The following is an 18475-nucleotide window of genomic DNA, read 5'->3' on the forward strand; positions in this document are numbered from 1 at the left end:
AACCCCCTCGGGGTGCCGTTTAAACACCTGAGCATCTGCCTTCCAAGGCAACTCGGGGCTCCTCTGCCATTAGCTTTCAAGTCCCTTCAAGGCTGACTCCACCTGTCCCCGTCGCCCAGCGGTCGCTGGGATAGAACTGGAGCTACAGGAATGCTTCTTGAAATAAAAAAAGAGAACTGCCTCAAAAGGGTAGCTTATGAATCATTAACAAAAATAATGTGCATCTTTTTTCTACTGCTGTGTTATCATTTCAATTCTTTGCAGGTAGTCTCCTTTCTCACTTAAGCCATATCGTAGCCCAGAAGCCTTGCATTTGGGTCTTCACTGCAGGTGACGGCCACGAGTTTCCTCTTCTGTGGAATGGTCAATATCCCCTGGAGGTCAGATCAGAATTTTGGAGGTGTTACCGTGCGGACAGAGTTCTCTCAAATATTCGGATTCTCAATCTAACTGGGTGTCTTTTCTTGGCATCTTGAGATTCACTTAGGAAACATGGTTAATATGGGCTTTACGTAGCAGCCACCCACACATTATACTTGACCTTAAGCATTACTCAACTTGATCAACTGCCTGATTCATTAGATTCGACCCAGATGACTTTCTGCTCCCACTCCCCCTTCCATCCCCCAACCAGTTATCCTCGAATCCTGAAGGCCTATCATCCGGGAGGAGAAACACAGCTTTGCAGGTGATTTCTTTCAAGAGTGGTAATGGAAATGGTGGCAATGCTGGCCAATAAGTGGGGTCCTGGGTGATCGCTTTGAGAAGTCTTGTCAGGAGAGGTTCCTTCTAGAAGTCTTGCTAGAATAGATGTGCCCCCTGACGTTGCAGTGTGGAGGCCAGTTACTGCTGCTGCTGGCGGTATCTATAGACCCACATGGTACACTGAAACAAAGCCATCACAGAAGGAATCAGAGAGGCTCTGAGAGAACACCTTTTCTACTCCGCCAGCACGGTGACTGGTGCCCTGTGATCGATCGCTTGTCCAACCACTCCTCTGCCATCCAGCTCCTGGTTGGCTCTTGAGGTGTGTTACGGGGGTCACCGATTCATTGGTGATAGATTAAATCCAAGAGGAAGAGTCTAAGGATTAGGAAAGTTATCACGAGAAATCTTCAGGACTTGGGATAGGCTGGCAAGGCCCCAGCCCCAAAGGAGAATTTTAGTTTATTGTTTGACAGCTTCCAAACGAAGGGAAGAATCTGTTTTAACCACAAGCCCAAAGTTCTGTGATGGGAGGCTTGCGGTCCAACAATTCTTCAGAGCAAGAACTGGGATTCTGAGACCCACAGACAGGTTCTCCAGCTCCGGCTGGGAGTTTGTGTTATTTGCTAAAGGTGTATAATTTTTTAAAAACTTTATTTATTTTGAGAGAGAGAGAGAGACCATGAGCAGAGGAGGGGCAGAGAGAGAGGGAGAGACAGAATCCCAAGCTGGTTCTGTACTGTCAGTGCAGAGCCCGATGTGGGGATCAAACTCATGAACTGTTGAGATAATGACCTGAGTGGAGATCAAGAGTCGGACGCTTAACTGACTGAGCCACCCAGGCGCCGCAGAAGGTGTGTGAATTTTTTTTTTTTTTTTTGTACAAGGGAAGCAGGCATGAAGGTGGGTAGGTACCGTTAAGTGCGGTTCAGACCCTAAAGCCAAACTGTAAAAAATGGAACACACACCCTAGTGCAGGTAAGAAATAGGAACAATTTTACTGCTTCAGCATTTGCACATGGAGACGCAGTGCACACAATAATACGTGGCATTGATCTTCAATTGATGCAACTCAGTAATTTTTATTGCAACTGGAAGACAATACATCACAGAAACTTTATGGTAGGTCTGGGGAAGTGTTATTTACAATAAATGATGAAATAGTTTGTCTTTGGCAATATGATTACATATGAAGAATGCGAAATGCAAGTATGGATGCCTCCAAAGCAACACCATCAGGTCCCAAAATATCGGCTGATTGTGCAAGCCTCCACACTGCTCCTTTAGGTAACACAAACGCAACTGAACATCACTTCCTGTTTCCTTTATGGTTCTCCCTTTCTATTCATGATATTGGCAGTTTCGTACAGAAAATACAGAAAAAAAATTGGCTTTTGAAAAATTATTACTCTAGTAAATTATAATTTGGCCATGTAGGTCTATTGGCCAGCGAAGGTCAGATGACCCGAAGCACCGATAGGTGCTTGGTCTTCTGACTGCTTTATCGCTGTTATTTTTTTTCTTTTGTAAAACAAAAATGAAACTCAGAAATGTTACAGAATCAGAGTATAAAAAAAAATGTACAAGTGTATAATGCTTCCCAGACACACCCGGAGACTCCCCCCTCCCCCATTTTCACCATGGCAGGTATAAGTAGTGAGTGTGAATAACACAGCATGAACTGGTTACTGAATCAGCTATGAGCTTCAATGGTCTCAACATACATATTCAAGAAATGCTTTATGTTTAAATAACTGAAATTGTGCTAGGTTTCATCTAAAAAAAGGGGAGGGGGGTTGGGGAACTCAGGCCACAGTAATGAAGGGATGAAAATCAATTTGTAGGTTTGATAGGCTCCCCATATCGAAGTCTGTGCGAATCCAATATGGAGTATCAGTTATTTGCAAAAGGTAGGGAAGGCTGTTCTCAACTTTTGCAAATGAAATACAGTGGAAAACCACTGTTGAATAGATTCCAAATAAATAGTCGATTTCAACGCGAACAAAACGAACAGGAAGGGTACTTGTGAGCATATCACAGTAAGTCAGAAGTGATCTTTCACCTAGGTCTGATTTCAAAAGTACGACAGACAGCAAAATGCAGCACCATAGACACATCGGTTTTCGGCTGTTAAAAGATGGATCGTTTTGAAAATCGTGTTTTCCTTCCTTAATTTTTGGTCAGTGAAGCTAGCACTTGTTTGCTGAACTGTGGAAGAATTTCAAGGTCACACGCATTATTCATGATAAAGCAACCGAGCTGACGAGTCTGTGCTTAATTCAAGAATAACCAGTAGGAGAGAGAGAAAAAAACAAGGAGTTAACCACCTCCGGTGCTCTCTCAAAGAGGGGTTAACAGATGAATTCACAAAGGTAGGCGGGTCTATACAGAACACTGAATGCCATGTGTAAATCCTCATGAAACTCCAGAAACAGGAACACCACACAATGTATATACTTTGATTTACACATTCCGTTACAAAGAAAAAAGACACCATTACAACTCTGTAACTGTGTTAACTGCAATATAAACCAAAGTCCCGAGTTTGGAAGGTAACTAAAAGAGGGTTATCACTTAGGTTATATAGCAAAAGTGTTGATGTATATTATATATAGTAGTATAAATAATAAAAAAGTATTATTTAAATTAGATCACAGTGCTGCATTATGTGCATAACAGTGTTTGATATAGTATTGGAGGGCTGGGACCTAGGACACTAAGGATTTAACTGTCAACACTGGTAAGTCACAATCAAGAGGGGACACAGAGTTCAAATGTGTTCTTTTGGTGGCAAAACTCCTGAAGATGAAAGAAAAAAATACTTCTCTACAGAAACATAAAAATAAATGGCAACATCTGGGCAGCTGTGATCCACCAGAAAGAAACGAGTCCCAAACCTGAATCAAGTTTAAAGGGAAAAGAGAAGTCACATTGAATTTGATCTGATCCCCTATGGAAAACCCTCCCATGTAGGTCACTTGTACAGAACTCTGATTCCTTCTCCAAAAGCCCTTCAAGGAGAGGCCAAGAGCTCACGCGCGTAGCGTGGGGTAACTGGGATGTGAGTTGGTAGCACTTGATGCTGGGCAGTCCCAGTGCATCCGAGGACTGGGCTGGGCACAAGAGACTTCTGGACGGTTTTCACTCTACAGAGCCCACAGCCTGAATTTGTCCCCGGGCCGGGAATGCCATTCAGTGCAAAGGCAGCTTCTAAAATTGCCCTGTGGTAGTTACTGCCGCACCCAGCAAAAGGACCAGACACGTCAAGTGCCTCTACAAAACAAAAACAAAAACAAAAAAACAAAAAACCCAACAACAGCAACAACAACAAAAAAACAGCTCTTGGGAAAAGCCTCTGACATATCCCTTCTTAAAAACTCAGCCCCCAGACTGAAACCTGCCGCAGTCGTCTGGGCCATATCAAACTACCACCTAAATGTGGGTTTGGTTCATTTTAATTCCAAATAGACAGCTTTACCAAAGAACCCTTGAAACGTATATTGATTAGAGAGGGAAGTAGGAGCTTATGGCATATAAGGCTGGGAAAAATCTATGATGCAAACCCTTTCCACATAGTACTAGATAAAGATAAAAGACAATTGTAGTAGCATAAAAATAACTGTCTATGTGTATATCATTTAAGGAGAAAGAGCTACAGTCTCTTTCTCTTAAATGTGTCCGAGGGCCAACAGCAAGTAACTGTAGATGTCATGGTGCTGATGTGTTCATGGTTGTTTTCCAAAGCATCTTTAAATATTGCTATAGTTCCCCGTCTCCCCCTCCCCCCTGCCCCATGTGAGTATGTGAGATACTGGAATGACACACGAAATGCCACTTCTCCCAGCAGGAGAAGCGAAAGCAAAAACACCACACCCCTTGAACGGTGCTCAGGCGATCTGGCAGACTAATGAATACATACGCTAGTTTTGGAAGCTAAAGGGACACCTGACGTTTGGGAAGTAATTCCAAGACTAAAGTGAGTTACATTTGAGCAAAATATTCTTTCACAAATAGGCTTGTGCTTAAAATCTCTACTGCTCTTGGAGGAGGGAGTGAGAGAGGGTGCCTCCTGCCCCCTGACGTGGTGAGGACATGGACAACCTCATTCTGCAATGACTTCACTACAAACGGCCACATACACATCGATACTTTTTTTTTTTTCTCAACAATCAAAATACAAAGTTAAACACAATTGAGCCATTGTTTTGGTTATGCATAATGTGTATGCCTCCAAAAACAGAAGAAAAATAGAAAAAAGTACCCTCACTAAAGTTTCCCCTGCAAGTCACCCAGCGGCCCCTACAGAGGTGCTGAGGGAGACTCAGGAAAATAACACTTAGAAAGCTGCCCGATGAGGTATTTATGCAAAAAGAGTGGTTCTGGAGTTAAGAACACACTTTTATAAGATAGTTATCTATTTCTCAAAGAGATCAGAAAAGTAAATCACACACATTGCATTTTCTTATTTTCTAAAAGAGGTCTTTGCTCCTTTAGAAAAATGAAGTGAGGGGAGACAGCCCACTGTGGGGGGGGGGGTTAACTGGAAGAAGTCCCCGCCAGAAACAGTCCTGGATGTCCACCTCTGCCTTTCAGGAGGGAAGTCTGAATCTTATCCTGGGGTTGGGGGTGAGGGTAGGGGTGGGGGGGTGTCTTCTGGGTTCGATCAGGTGACAACACGAATCAAAGTGTCGCTCAGGCTCCACGGCTGACACGGCTTTTGGGGCATCAGATATTTGGGGAGATGGAGGGAACAGAGCACTTCAGTAATACATCCTTTCCCCCATCTACACCTGGAACAAATATGCTAGAAGTATTCAGGTTCAGGTACTGAACTGGACCTGTCATAGGGATGTAGACTTTTATTTTTCTCCAGGTTCTCTTATCAGCAACCCAGAGGAAGCAAATCGTGGGGTACACGCCAGATACTTCCCTCTGTTCTGGCTGATGGAGCTCCTGACCGTGCCTGCTGCTGATCGATGGGCTCCGCAGTGACCCACGACTGTCCCATTTTTAAAGATCACCATCTCCCAGGTCCCTCCCTCCCAAAATTCCCCTTCGTGTGGGTGGAAGATTTCAGAGCTTTCTCGTTGGATCTCCCAAGGTAATTTCTTTTAGGCAAAGACAAAAGGAGTTTCTGGTCTGCGTGACATCATCCGGTTGTCTAAATTCAGCCCTCACAACCTAGGTGGGCTTCAATTCCAGGCTGGTTCATGTGCCGAGGTGACAGAGGTGGCCGGCCCCTCCTTCCCACTGTGAGATGGCGTCACAGGAAAACTGTCTGGGGCTGGTCCTTCCAATGCCCACGTCACTTTCTCCTTCACGCATACCCTAACTCACACCCTCATCCAATAAGGCCCATTAGCGTGCTTCCCCTTCTTCTGGCGAATTTGCATAATTATTCACTGCCTTCTTTCTAGAACCAAATCTCGGTAATGGTTTTCTCAAGTCGGCGTCCTAGAAATTCTCTTGATTCTATCATACACACTCACTACTAAGTTTGCCCTCAAATTATTGCGTCATGGTAAACATGTACAGACAAAGAGAAAGGACACACTTTTCAACAGAGAATCGGGGTCAGGGGCTGAAGTGCACACAAGGCAGTACAGAGCTCCACCATCCAGGCCCTACCAGAACACGAAGATATTTTCTATTGCAGAGTAAGATTCCCCAACAGTCAGAATTTGTCCCTGAAGAAGGTTAAACCTTAAACACCTGCTTCAAAAAACCAAAACAAAATAATTGGGGGGGGGGGGGGGGNAAAAAAACGGGGGGGGGGGGGAGAAAACAAAAACAACTAAAAAAAAAGAAAGGAAGGAAAAAAAAAGAGAAAACCAAAAGAACCTCTAAGCCTAAGGGCTTAAAAATTAGAGGCATAGCCTTTTCTCTATTTTCTATATTTATATGAAAATAATTCATGCTTCATGCTAAATACATTATTTACCTTACAAGAACTTTTGTTATTTTTGAATAAAAAAAAGTCTGTTTTATGATTTTTTTCTTTTTTTTGTTTTTTTCTTTTTTCAAAGGAATCCATGCACTGTGGATCAGAAATTTCTGCGGGCTACACTGGCTGAATGTGGAAATCACTGATTTTGCAAAGATGAATCCTGACATTAATTGCAAACTCCACTCTGAGGGCAGTATAGGAGTTTTTTGTTTGTTTTTGTTTTGCCGTGTTTTACTTTTGTTTGTCCATCAATGTGCCTTTGATCTTTTAAAAATACACCACAATACTAATGGCAGCTTGTGTAGCTTTTTGTTTTTTGTTTTTCACTTGGATCAAATAATTTTGACAGAAAAAGATCTGTACCATTATTTTCTTCCTTAACAGCTACTGTAATTTCCTAGACTTGATTTTCACTTGGGCAGTTAAGAAGACAGCTCACTTTCTGTGTCAGTTCTCTCATATTTGTGTGTGTGTGTGTGTGTGCACGCACACGTGCGTGCATGTGTGTCTAGGTGTGTGTGCAGGGCCAACCTTCAGGCTTATGGCTTGTGGAATATTCTCTTAATACAGAACAAAATTCAAAGATTAGCAACATCACTAAACACTGACCCACTCTCTCATTAGTCACAGACACCTGGTATAAACGAGTGGTCCAGTGTCCATTTCCTAACAGGCTACTAGGCTTCCCAGCGAAGAAGCACAAAGGACTGGAGACCACCCCCGATTCTGTCCACCCATCCCTGCACACTTCATGGCCACACCAAAGCTTTTCCTAGCACAATTTGATGCCCAGTGCTACAAGCTTGGGTCTGCTCTCAGGGGACCAGGGGTCTTCCTTCTCCCCAGGTGCCTTATATGCATTCACTCAGCAAACCCAGCTGGGTGGACATCCTGACTTTTTAAACCTAACGGTTGGGCCTGATAGATGGTTACTTTGCACACGTGCCTTCTAGGTGCCGAATGTGTGTTCCCGTGGCATTATCGTTGGCATCCCTGCGGATTCAGCCACGTGTTTCTGACAAAGCTGGAGGAAGCAATGGTAATTTTGGCTTTTTCGGTTTTTTTTTTTTGTTGTTGTTTTTTTTGTTTTTTGTCTTCAGATAATGAAAAGCTTTTGTAAAACAGCTGAGTGTCAATATGAGTTCTATGGCTTCAATCTCCTTTAAAAATAAAACTCTTAAGGGTCCAAAACAAAGGAGGGGCAAATTAAAAAAAAAAAAGGAAAGAAAAGAAAGAAAACCAAACCAAAAAAAAAAAACAAAGAAAAAAAATAATAAATCGCTGATATTGCCACAAATCATTAGAAATCTCCTGACATGCTAAAACCAAATGGCCGAAAGTTCAAAACAAATCAGTGACTTGTTTTTAATTTTTCGTGGTTTCCTTTTGCTCCTTCTGCCCCTTTGCCGTCCGATTGGTGATGTTATTCAAACAGGACCGAATCCCTGCCAAGTGCAGGAGCGAGCCCGCCGCCTCCTTCATCTCCTCGTCGTCGCTCTCGGGGGGCTTCTCCGTGCGTCTCTTTTTGAGGGGCAGCGTGTCGCTGGGGACCTTCCTGGCCTTGGCCAAGTGCTGCCGCTTCTTGTGCAGGGCCGCGTAGCCGCTGTCCCCCAGGGCGTCCTTGGCCTCCTTCGCGCTGTGTTTCCGGTCGTCGTCCTCTGTTTCGCTGTGGCTCTCGTGGCTCTGGAAGCTTCCCTCGCTGCCCTCGCTGCCCTCCTGGCTCCCCTTGGCGGCGAACTCGTAGTGGTCGTCGGCCGAGGAGGAGGAGACCGAGTCGCTGGCCGGCGAGGTGCTCCTGGCGGTGGAGGACTTAGCGCTGCTGTAGTTGTGGTCCTCCTTGGGGTCTCCGCTGACCACCGGGGAGCCGCACGACGGCTCGCTCTCAGTCCGCAGCCGGCAGCCGCTGAGGCCGTTCCTGCGCACGGGGCGGCGGGGAGGGGACGGACAGAGAGAGGACACAGGTTAGCGGCCTGCGTGCGCACGCTCGCGCATGCGCATCCAGCCCCTGCGCGCGCTCGCGCATGCGCATCCAGGCCGCGCACCTGCGGGCCACAGGCTGCCGCGTTCTGCAGACAGGGTCCTGCCTCCCTCGCCCCACCCCCACGCCCTTCTCCCTGCTCCTCCCATCGCCCGCATTTTCACTCAGTGTGTGCACAGGCGTCCAAACAACACTCTCCTATTAAACCATCAAAATCAAGCTGTGCTTGGTTTCGCACACCTGCTAGCACCGCAGAGCGGGCACCGCCAGGCGGTGCCGGCCGGGTACTTCAGGGACAGGGGCCCGCTCTCTTCCGGAGCTGCGACACGAGGGACCTTTTGTCAGGAGACTAAACCCAGTGTTCAGCCGAAAGAGATACCTGCCATGTGATGACAGCTATTCACTCGCGCTTGCCCTGCCTCGTTCATTCTGCAAATATTCACTGAACGCCTAATATAAATGCACGGCCTTAGGGGAGGGTCCTGGGGAGGCATCCGCGGTGGAATCAGATACACCGTCACAAAAATGCTCACCGTGGAATAGAGAAGCAAGTCGTGGTTACATCATAGGTGAGAGGGCACTAAGCTACCATCTACTACACTTACCACCTGCCAGGCGCCATGCGCCGTCTGCATGGATGGCTGCATTTAACTCTGTGAAGTGGATAGGAGCATCTCTGTTTTACCGACGCTGGAAGAAAGGTCTGGAAAGCCACGCAACTAATAAGTAGCAGAGTTGGATTAGGACCAAAGTCTGATTCTCAAGGTGGGCTCTTAATGCAGTCTGACTGACTCTCGCTGTTTTTCTCATTTCCCTATAACTAGGTCCCTTTTGTACACTCCCATCAGGACCCGACAGCACTCACCACACCTCTGATTATTGTATGGTGTCTTGATGTCTGAATGATGACCTGAACTGTCTTGTGCTTCGTACTGGCAAGGGGAAGAGTGACTGCACCCACTTCACTGTGGGGCTGAGAATGGGAAAGAACGCCCCCATCTGTCTGGACCAGTGCCTGGCCTAAGAGTGACGTTCATTCCTGTTTAGGCCACACATTCCCAAAGGTGGGCACCTACTCTGTGTGGACGGTAGCTGTATTTCTGATAGAGTCTAGCACACAGGTGTTCAGAAGAGGTGGCACGACTGGTGGTCAGAGATGAACAGGCACAGGAAAGAAGGGTTACTCTGAGCTGGAGGGGACAGACGGAAGACAAGGAAAGGGTCTGTGGAAGACAGTGTCTGACTTCGGACATGAGGGCTGAAGGTCTGGGCATGGAGGTGTTCTAGTGCACCACGCTGGCCCCGTGTCCTGTAAATGTATCCAACTGATACACTTCTTGGAGATCTGGGAAACATTTTCCTCTTTCGCTAACATAACACATCCTCAACTGTATGTTCTCCTATCATGTTCCCTCCACAGAGAGCACTTCCCACCATCTTTATGAGATGTGCGATGCCTTGTTCAATGTCTATGCTTCTCACAAGAGAGTTAGCTCCACAAGACGGCGCCCAGTCATATTATGTCCCCCAGTGGCTAGCATGTGCCAGGCACAGAGTGCACACACAAGATAATACTGAGCAAGGGTAGGAGCAGATGGAATTGTGTGGCTGAGAGCACGGCGTCTGGGAAGATGACTGTGGGTCTCCACCAACACGCCTTACTGGACAATCCCTGCCCATGTGGCACCTGCGGAAAGACTATGGGGTTGGGCCCAACAATAAGAGTCGGTCACGGGCTGTTACCCTTTCTTTCCTGCCATCCCTGTGGGCCTTAAGGCTCAATGAGACCCTGGATGCAGCCCAGAGAGAAAGTAAAAGGGGAAGAGAGTCCTTTGTGTAGCAGGGAGTGAAGCCAAGGAGTCTCTCCGTCTTCTGGTGTTCCAGAGGCTGCGGTTCTCTGCTAAGTTTAAGCTGGTGGTAAGAATCCCACTGTAATATGCACCAGCAAAATGCATGGGGGCCATTACCCAAATTCAGTCGTTGCTACATGCCTTGAGATCCTCATGATGAACCCCAACAATGACAATTCATTTGCACAATGAAGTCCTAGCAGTCTCCAGAAGAGCCCACCGGATCGTGTCCTGCATTCTCAATCCCAGATCTATCACCACCTCTACCCAGTCCCTTCCAGAAAGGACTGGCTTTCCTGACAGCTTCTGTTCACATCCTGGCACTGCTTATTAGTGACCTGCAGCAGGCTCCACATCTCCCTTACAGGGCAGGGTGATGAAAGACGAAGTTCTCAGCACAGAGGATGGTTTTTAGCGGTGCCTGGGAATTCTGGCTTGGTTTTCCCTGTTGCTATCGGACAGTTAACCATTGCTTCCTGCTGCTGTGCCATGCTTACCTGAGCACTCTTGTTTTCTTTCTATTGTGGGTCAGGAGGCTGATGGGGACACAGCATAAAGTAAGGGGAAATAGGCCCCAAGAGAGAAATTCCTCATGGGCTTGCCTGTAAAAGCAGCCCCTGAGCTTTAGGGAATGGCCTCTGCGATATCTCTTTTCTGCAGACTTCCTGTTTCTTGGCTCTGTCTTGGATGCATAAAAGTGGCTAGGAAAAGATTACTTTGAGGTGTTTCCAAATATGAAACTCAATAAATGTAACTAATTGCACAGGTAGCTATTAATAGCTATTAAACAAATGGAACTAAAAGTCTCGGATAATGGTTCTCTTGATCTTTGTTGTTGCAGGTAACTGCTGTAAAATCCAAAATAATTGGTCCACTGAACTAGCAGAAAACAGGCTCAGACTGAACCCAGTGACACTTGGAAGAGTAAACTGGGTTATGGCTGGCTTTCTGAAAATCAATTTAATTCTGAATCCTTTTTTTTTTTTTTTTTTTAACAACATGGGGTTTATTATTCACCTCACCACCACGGTTAAGCAGAACGGAATACCTCTGACCATATATGGCGAAAGAAAGAAGGGGAGAGAATCATGGGAGCAAATGAGTATGAAATAAGGCAAGTGTTGCCAAAGCTAATTCTTTGTGAATCTAGGTGAAAGGCATATGGTGTTCACTGTGCTTCTCTTTCTCCTTTTCCACAGGTTAAGAAATTTTTTTAAAAAAGAAGTTTGGAGTCAGGGGTAGAAGATGTATACCAAAGTGACAGCACTGATAGAACAGTCTAGTTCTAGACTATAATAAGCAGAAAGGTCCTGGGCCTGAGAATGTCTCTTTCTTAAAGAAAATAAGCATAAATGAAAGAAGTTCTAAAGACACACTACCATCAAATGGAGAAGAGAAGAGAAAATCACTTTGGCAGCCCATGAGATCAATGTTACGTAGGGCAAAGTCTCTGGTACTGCCTGCCAACAGTGCCTCCACAGACCACATGCTGCCACACTGGACTGGCTCAACCATTCTTCAGATAAACAAACAGAAACTAAAGAAGTGTCCCGTGACTTGTCCAAGATGCCTCAGCAAGTTCTCAAAGACTGCTCAAGCAGGAATCTGAAATGTCTTTCTGTCTCTCTCGGGTAAGGAAGCTTACTGATAGGAAACCAATATGCCCACTGACCATATTTCTGGATAAAAACAGGTATGCAGATGTGACTTCAGGGAGTAGGAATTAAAATATAAATGTATCTCTCTCACTTGATAAAATTAACTCTCCCTGACATGGGAGCATGGGGCGCATAATCCATAAATTCCACACAAACTCAGCAGGAAAGTGACAAGCTCCTTCAATGATGAATAACTCGATGCAGTGTTGTTCATGGCGGCAAAAACCAGCCGCGCTGACTTGATGTCAACACCTCGTGCTGCAGGGGCTGTCATAGGATGCCACATACTTAAAAGAAGGAACCAGTCATCCTGAACATGTTGGAAGGTAAATTTCTAACCACCTCTTCAAAACTCATTCATTAAAGCGAAAACGTGATAACATTGGAAACACCTGCCATTTCTCTGACTTCTCTGAATTTATATGTGACACCACTCACAAATGATGTTAGCGTAATTTAAAGCCATCTGATTTTACTAGGCCTCAACAAAACCGTGTGTTATTAATCTCAAAAACCTGGTATTCATTCTCTGGTCAAATCGATGGGAAATAATCGAACATAAAAGGTGAGAAATCACATTAGCTCAGGCCGAGAATGAACAATGCTCGTGACTAACAAGTCAAAGTACAGCTTCCGATGGGACACGGCCATCTTGCTTCTCCACTGGTTCATTACTGGTCCTGCTATGGTAGAACCATATGTGTCACCTCCACCTTTCACCTGTGCACCATGGCTCTCTCTGGAGCCAATGGCTTTAAACCTAGAGACTATCATTTAGGGTGAAGTTGTCCTCCCAAGGGGTTGACTGGAGAACTCTTGACTTTGGCCAAGTGTGCAATTAATGGGATTCTTTGGCAGTGCAGGAGCCAGTGCGGTTCTTCTGTCTAAAACCGACCACAGGTAGAAAGACGTGGAAGAGAAGAGATGGCCAGGGAGTTCCACCTCCAGCTGGGTGGCAGAGAAGCCATCTGGAAGACACTCTTCTGACTATCTCACAAAAGATTCTGGATGAAGTACGGCAACATAGCTTTTAAGTCATGGCTGGTTTTGCTGGAAAACAAGGAGAGTCTTAGAAACCCAGGCAAACACATTTGTACCAAAAGAATGTCACACACAAACAAAAAGTTAAAAAATAAAGGGACAAAATCTGAAATAGGAGCAGTAGGTGGCCAAGAAAGCCAGGGTTTCCCTGGAGCAAAAGCCTACTGTAGCCCTGGGACAAGAGCCCAAACTTAGTGATGGAAAGAGAGACAAAGAAGATTGATTCTGGCAGCTCCATGGTTACTTTCGCTCCTCGAAGGGGATTAAAGTGGCCTCAGGTGTACTGGTCCCTAGGCTCCCAGCACAAGTTTGAAAGCAAATTCTCTCGTGAAGAACGCAATCTGAATTTAAGCCACCAGGATTCCAACACACTAAGGTTAATCAAATATTCAAGGAGAAAGCTCAGAACCTAAAATCACCAAACACACCAGCAAGCACTGGGAATGTATAAATGTAAAAATGTCAAATGTAAAAAGCTAAGACGTCTGAATGATGATACCTTCAATGAGGTCCTAGAGAAAAGTAACTGCCCCTCAAAGGCAGGCAATGGGGATAAAAGTCAGGCTTAACCCTCTGCTCCAGATGGGATGAGAAACAAGGAAAGCCTCCCCGGAGATTTTTTTTTTTTTAACCATAAGCCTTGAGCCTTGTGACGATGAGGCTGGAATTCTACTGTGCAGACCCAAAGACCTCAGGCTAAATTTCATTTAAAGTGCCCAATGGTGCCTACTAGAAGAAAATACAGACCCTTTCTGGAAGAACATACTTTAATCTCAGGCCACAAAGAATTCCCATCAATAAGACTTCAGGGAACAGAGGTTCATAAAACAAACAAACAAACAAACACAAAACAAAACACAAAAGAAATAGCCACTATAAGCCAGAGACAACAGAAAAGACAACTATAACAATCTGAACTGCAGAGGTAGTAAATATTGAAATAAGTAGGTATATGATGTCAAGTATGAGAACAGAAATAAAAGAGGGAATTGAAAAATATGAGATATAGGAAGAATAGATTATGAAATTGAAGCAGACAGATTTTGGAAAGCATCAAACAGAGTTGCGAGAGACAAAAAAAATATAATCCCTGAAATACACCTCAATGAAACTGAAAGAGAAAAAGTTAGTAAAAAAGAGCAGTGAACTAGAAGATGGATCTAAAGATACTATATACAATGCAGCAGAGACAAAGAGACAGAAATATGAAAGATGGGGCATGATGGAATAGAAAAGAAAGATTCAGTATAAATCCAACCAGAGTCCAGAATGAAACAGATAATGGGGAAGACACAATACTTGAACAGAAAATGAGAATCTTCTCATTTTTTTTAACAAATAGTTTATTGTCAAGTTGGTTTCCATATAACACCCAGTGCTCATCCCCACAAGAATTTTCTCATTTTGATGAAAGGTACCAATCTTCAGATTTAACCAACAAATCCCACGGAAGATAAATAAAAAGAAATACATATTTGGACACATCATAGTCAAACTGATATTTAAAGAGAAGATGTAAAAGTAGCAGAAAGAAAACTCTTCACCTATAGAAGAGCATCAGTTAAGATAAAACAAGGGAGGTAGGTCAAAGTGGAAACATATTCTTGGAGTGAGAGAGGGACGGAAGAAGTGTCAAACACTATCTTCTAAGAATGAAGGCAAAATAAATATGTTTTCAGAAAAAAAGTTGTCAAGGCTTTAACTAAAAGCAGATAATCATTATAAAGACTTTCTTAAGAATTTATTTCAGGAGAAAAGGAAAATTTTCCAAAAAGAAAGGTCTGAGATATGAGGAGAAATGATAAGCAGAGAAAACGTAATCAACTATTGACTGAACAACACAATAATGACTAAGTAACTTAAAAAAAAACAAACAAAATGAAATAGAACCAAAATATTGGACAAATGTAGCACATCATTTGGGAGGTAGTGAATAGCAGCTAAAGCATTCCAAGGGCCTTGTATTGATCAGGAGTTTAAAAGTATTGATTAACTTTAAACATTTTAAAATATTCATGTTACAAGTTCTAGGATCAACATTAAAAGAAGAGAAACAAAATGTGTAAGTTCTAAACCATTAGAAGGGGAAAAAAAAGAGGAGTGGGAGCTTTTGATCAATTTAAAATAATGCAAGAAAGGAAAAAGAATCTGGAAAAAAAACAGGACAAACAAGTGCAAAATAAAATGGTAGAGATAAATCCAGATAGGTTATTTAAAAGGGACTAAAAATCTTCGTTAAGAGGTAAAGACTTGTTTTTTAAAAGCTGTTTCCAAGAGAAAAACCTAAAATACAAAGACAAGCAAAAGTTAAAAGAAAAAGGATGGAAAACTCTGTATCATGCCATGCCAGTATAGCTATATTATATCCAGAGAAGACAGATTTTTAAGGCAAAAATCATTACTACGGATAAAGAGAGTTATTAAACATTCATAAAGGTTCAATTCACCAGGAAGCTACCTCAGTTCTAAACATGGATTCCTCCACGCAGATAGCTTCAAAATACATACAGCCCAAACTGGAAGAGCTACAAGGAGAAATGGTCAAATCCACATTGTAATGGAAGATTTTAAAACATCATTCTCAGTAGTCAATTGATCAAGCATGCCTTGCCCCCCTCCCTCCCCCTCCCCCCACCCACACACGGTTAGCATGCAGATTTGATCTAACAGACATACAGAACATGTGTTAGCAATGAAGAAGGCTTATCATTTTGAAGCACACATAGAATATTTATAAAGACTGATAAATGCTAGACTATATAGCAAGTCTCCATAAATTTCCAGTATTTTCCAGATCAACTCTCTGACCACAATGCCTGGTAGTTAGTAATCAGTGTTGAAGGGGTAACTAAAAACAAAAATAAGAAATAACCATCTTCTCCTGGGTTTGAAAATTTAAAAACACACTTCCAAAAGCATCTGTGGATCAAAGAAATCAAAATGGACATTAGAAAGTACTTTGCAATGTTAATGAAAATAAAAGGTATCAAAACTTATGGGATGCAATGAGGCAGTAATTTCAAGGAAATTAGAACTTTAAACTTTTATAGAAAAATACAGGTTTAAAAAGAAGGTAACTAATACTAACCAATTATGCAAAGAAAAAAAGAATTAAAAAAAAAGAAACTATAAATGGAAAAAAAAAAAAAAAAAAAAAAAAANAAATGGAAAAAAAAAAAAAAAAAAAAAAAAGGAAACCCCCCAGAATCCTAAAGTTGATTCTTTGAGAAGAAAAACAAAAGCTGTGGCAAGATTAAGCAGAGTGATGTTAAAATGAAATAAGAATGAAAAAGGGACATAACTACAAAGGTATTTTGAAAGATGATAGATACATTATGAATAACTTAATGCCAATATATTTGAAAGCTTACGTGAAGTGGACAAACTCCTGCAGTTACCAAAATGAACTCAAAGAAGTTAAAAATAAGCCATACTCTCCCTGCAGTATTTCTGCTCTCCCTCCTACCACAGAGCATAATCTAATACTAAGTTTCAGAATTGCTTTCAAAGACCATGATTTCAGAAGGTGTAAGCTGACAGGTGCTTGGTCTTTAAAAACAAAACAAAATACAGTATAAAAAAGACCAGTGGCAGGTACAGCATGGGGAATATAGTCAGTGATACTGTAATCATGTTGCATGGTGACAGATGGTGGCCACACCTGTCATGAGCACAGCATACTGTACAGACTTGTCCAATCACTACTAATGTAAGAATGCGTGCCAACTATACTTCCCTTAAAAAAAAAAAAAAAAAAAAAAAGACCAGTGGCAAATCTTCCCTCAAGTTGTATAGCTAGACCACACACCAATCTTAACACTGAAGGTAGTCGGCTTTCTGAACTCCTGTTACAAACATCTTCTCAAGCAGAAAGACAAAGTTAGGTGACGAGGAGCAGACCGTAGGCTGAGAGTTTTCCTGATGACTCTATTCTGACAGGACCTTAAGTGTTAATGCTTTGTATTACAGAAAGAGCATTAATTTGTGACTTGCTTCACGTTCCATAGAACTGCAGTTTTCATGTGAGGTCCAAATAAAATTAAGCAGTCTTAAACGGTGATTAGATGGAACTTTCTTTTAAATTAAAACTTGCTCTGGTTCGGACGACTGCCATCACTCCTTAAAACCAATGGTCATTCTTCTTGGTATAAGAAGCTCAATGTAAGCCTTTTCCTGGGACTTGGGGCAAAGCTTCAGGTGCCCAGAAAGCAGACCTGGGAAGGTCTGTGGGGGGCAGGCTAGATGAATCCAAGAGGTTCCCCACATTACTAATTTTATTTTTTTCCAATTGGTTTCATTGTGGCAAAATACACAAACACGAAAAATTTACCACCTTAACCACTTTTCATTGTACAGTTCAGTGGTATTAAATACATTCATAATATTGCATAACCATCACCACCTTCCATTCTCAGGATTCTTCATTTTATACAACTGCAACTCTGGCCCCAGTAACTACTAATTCTCCATTCCTTCCTCCCCTGGGCCATTGGCAGCCAGCACTGTGTTTCCTCTCTATGATTTTGACTACTCTAAATACCTTGTATAAGTGGAATCATACATACAGTATTCATCTTTTTGTGACTGGAGTTATTTCACTTAATGTAATGTCCTCAAGGTTTATTTCATATTGTAGCATGTATCAGAATATCCTTCATTTTCAAGGATGACTTATATTCCACTGTGTGCATATACCACATGTTGCTTATTCATTATCTGTTGATGGACACTTGGGCTGCTTATACATTTCAGCTCCTGAGAACAGTGCTGCTATGAACGTGGATGAACAAATATCCCTTCAAGATCTTGCTTTGGTTCTTTGGATACACACCCAGAAGAATTGCTGGGTCATATGATAACTCTGATCTTTTAACTTTTTGAGGAACTGCCAGGCTGTTTTCTACAATAGCTCTGCCATTTTACATCCCTACCAACAGTCTACAGGATTCCAAATTTTCCATATTCTCATCAACACTCACTGTTTTCTGGTTTTGCCATGGGTCATCCTAATGGGCGTGAGGTGGCATCTCATAGTTTTGATTTGCATTTCTCTGATGATTAGTGATGTCAAGCAGCTTTTCATGTGCTTTGGCCATTTGTGTATCTTCTTGGGAGAAATGTCTATTTAAGTCCTTTGCCCATTTCTGAATTGGGTTGCTTGTTATTCTATGTTATTTATCAAGCCCCTAATTAATGCACACCCTGTGCTGGGCACACAACTGTGTCACCCTAATAACCCATAAGACTGTTTTTCTCATGAGAAGTCCAGGCACCCTGGCCAACATCACACAACCAC

The 18475-nt window shown here is 43.0% G+C and overlaps 1 protein-coding gene across 8 annotated transcripts in view; it reads right to left on the reverse strand.

The window, feature by feature from the left end:
- Positions 1-1684: 1684 nt before the first annotated feature.
- The window catches only part of FOXN3 (forkhead box N3), a 418273-nt gene continuing 401482 nt past the window's right edge, over positions 1685-18475 (reverse strand). For all 8 annotated transcript variants that reach the window (XM_039232480.1, XM_039232481.1, XM_039232482.1 and 5 more), the window contains one exon: positions 1685-8567. In XM_039232480.1, coding sequence (XP_039088411.1) covers positions 8018-8567 — 550 coding nt within the window. In that variant the 3' untranslated portion in view covers positions 1685-8017. The remainder of the gene's footprint in view (positions 8568-18475) is intronic.

This window comes from Hyaena hyaena, unplaced genomic scaffold, assembly GCF_003009895.1.
Source record: "Hyaena hyaena isolate Hyena2069 unplaced genomic scaffold, ASM300989v1 scaffold_67, whole genome shotgun sequence".
Classification (NCBI taxonomy): Eukaryota; Metazoa; Chordata; class Mammalia; order Carnivora; family Hyaenidae; genus Hyaena; species Hyaena hyaena.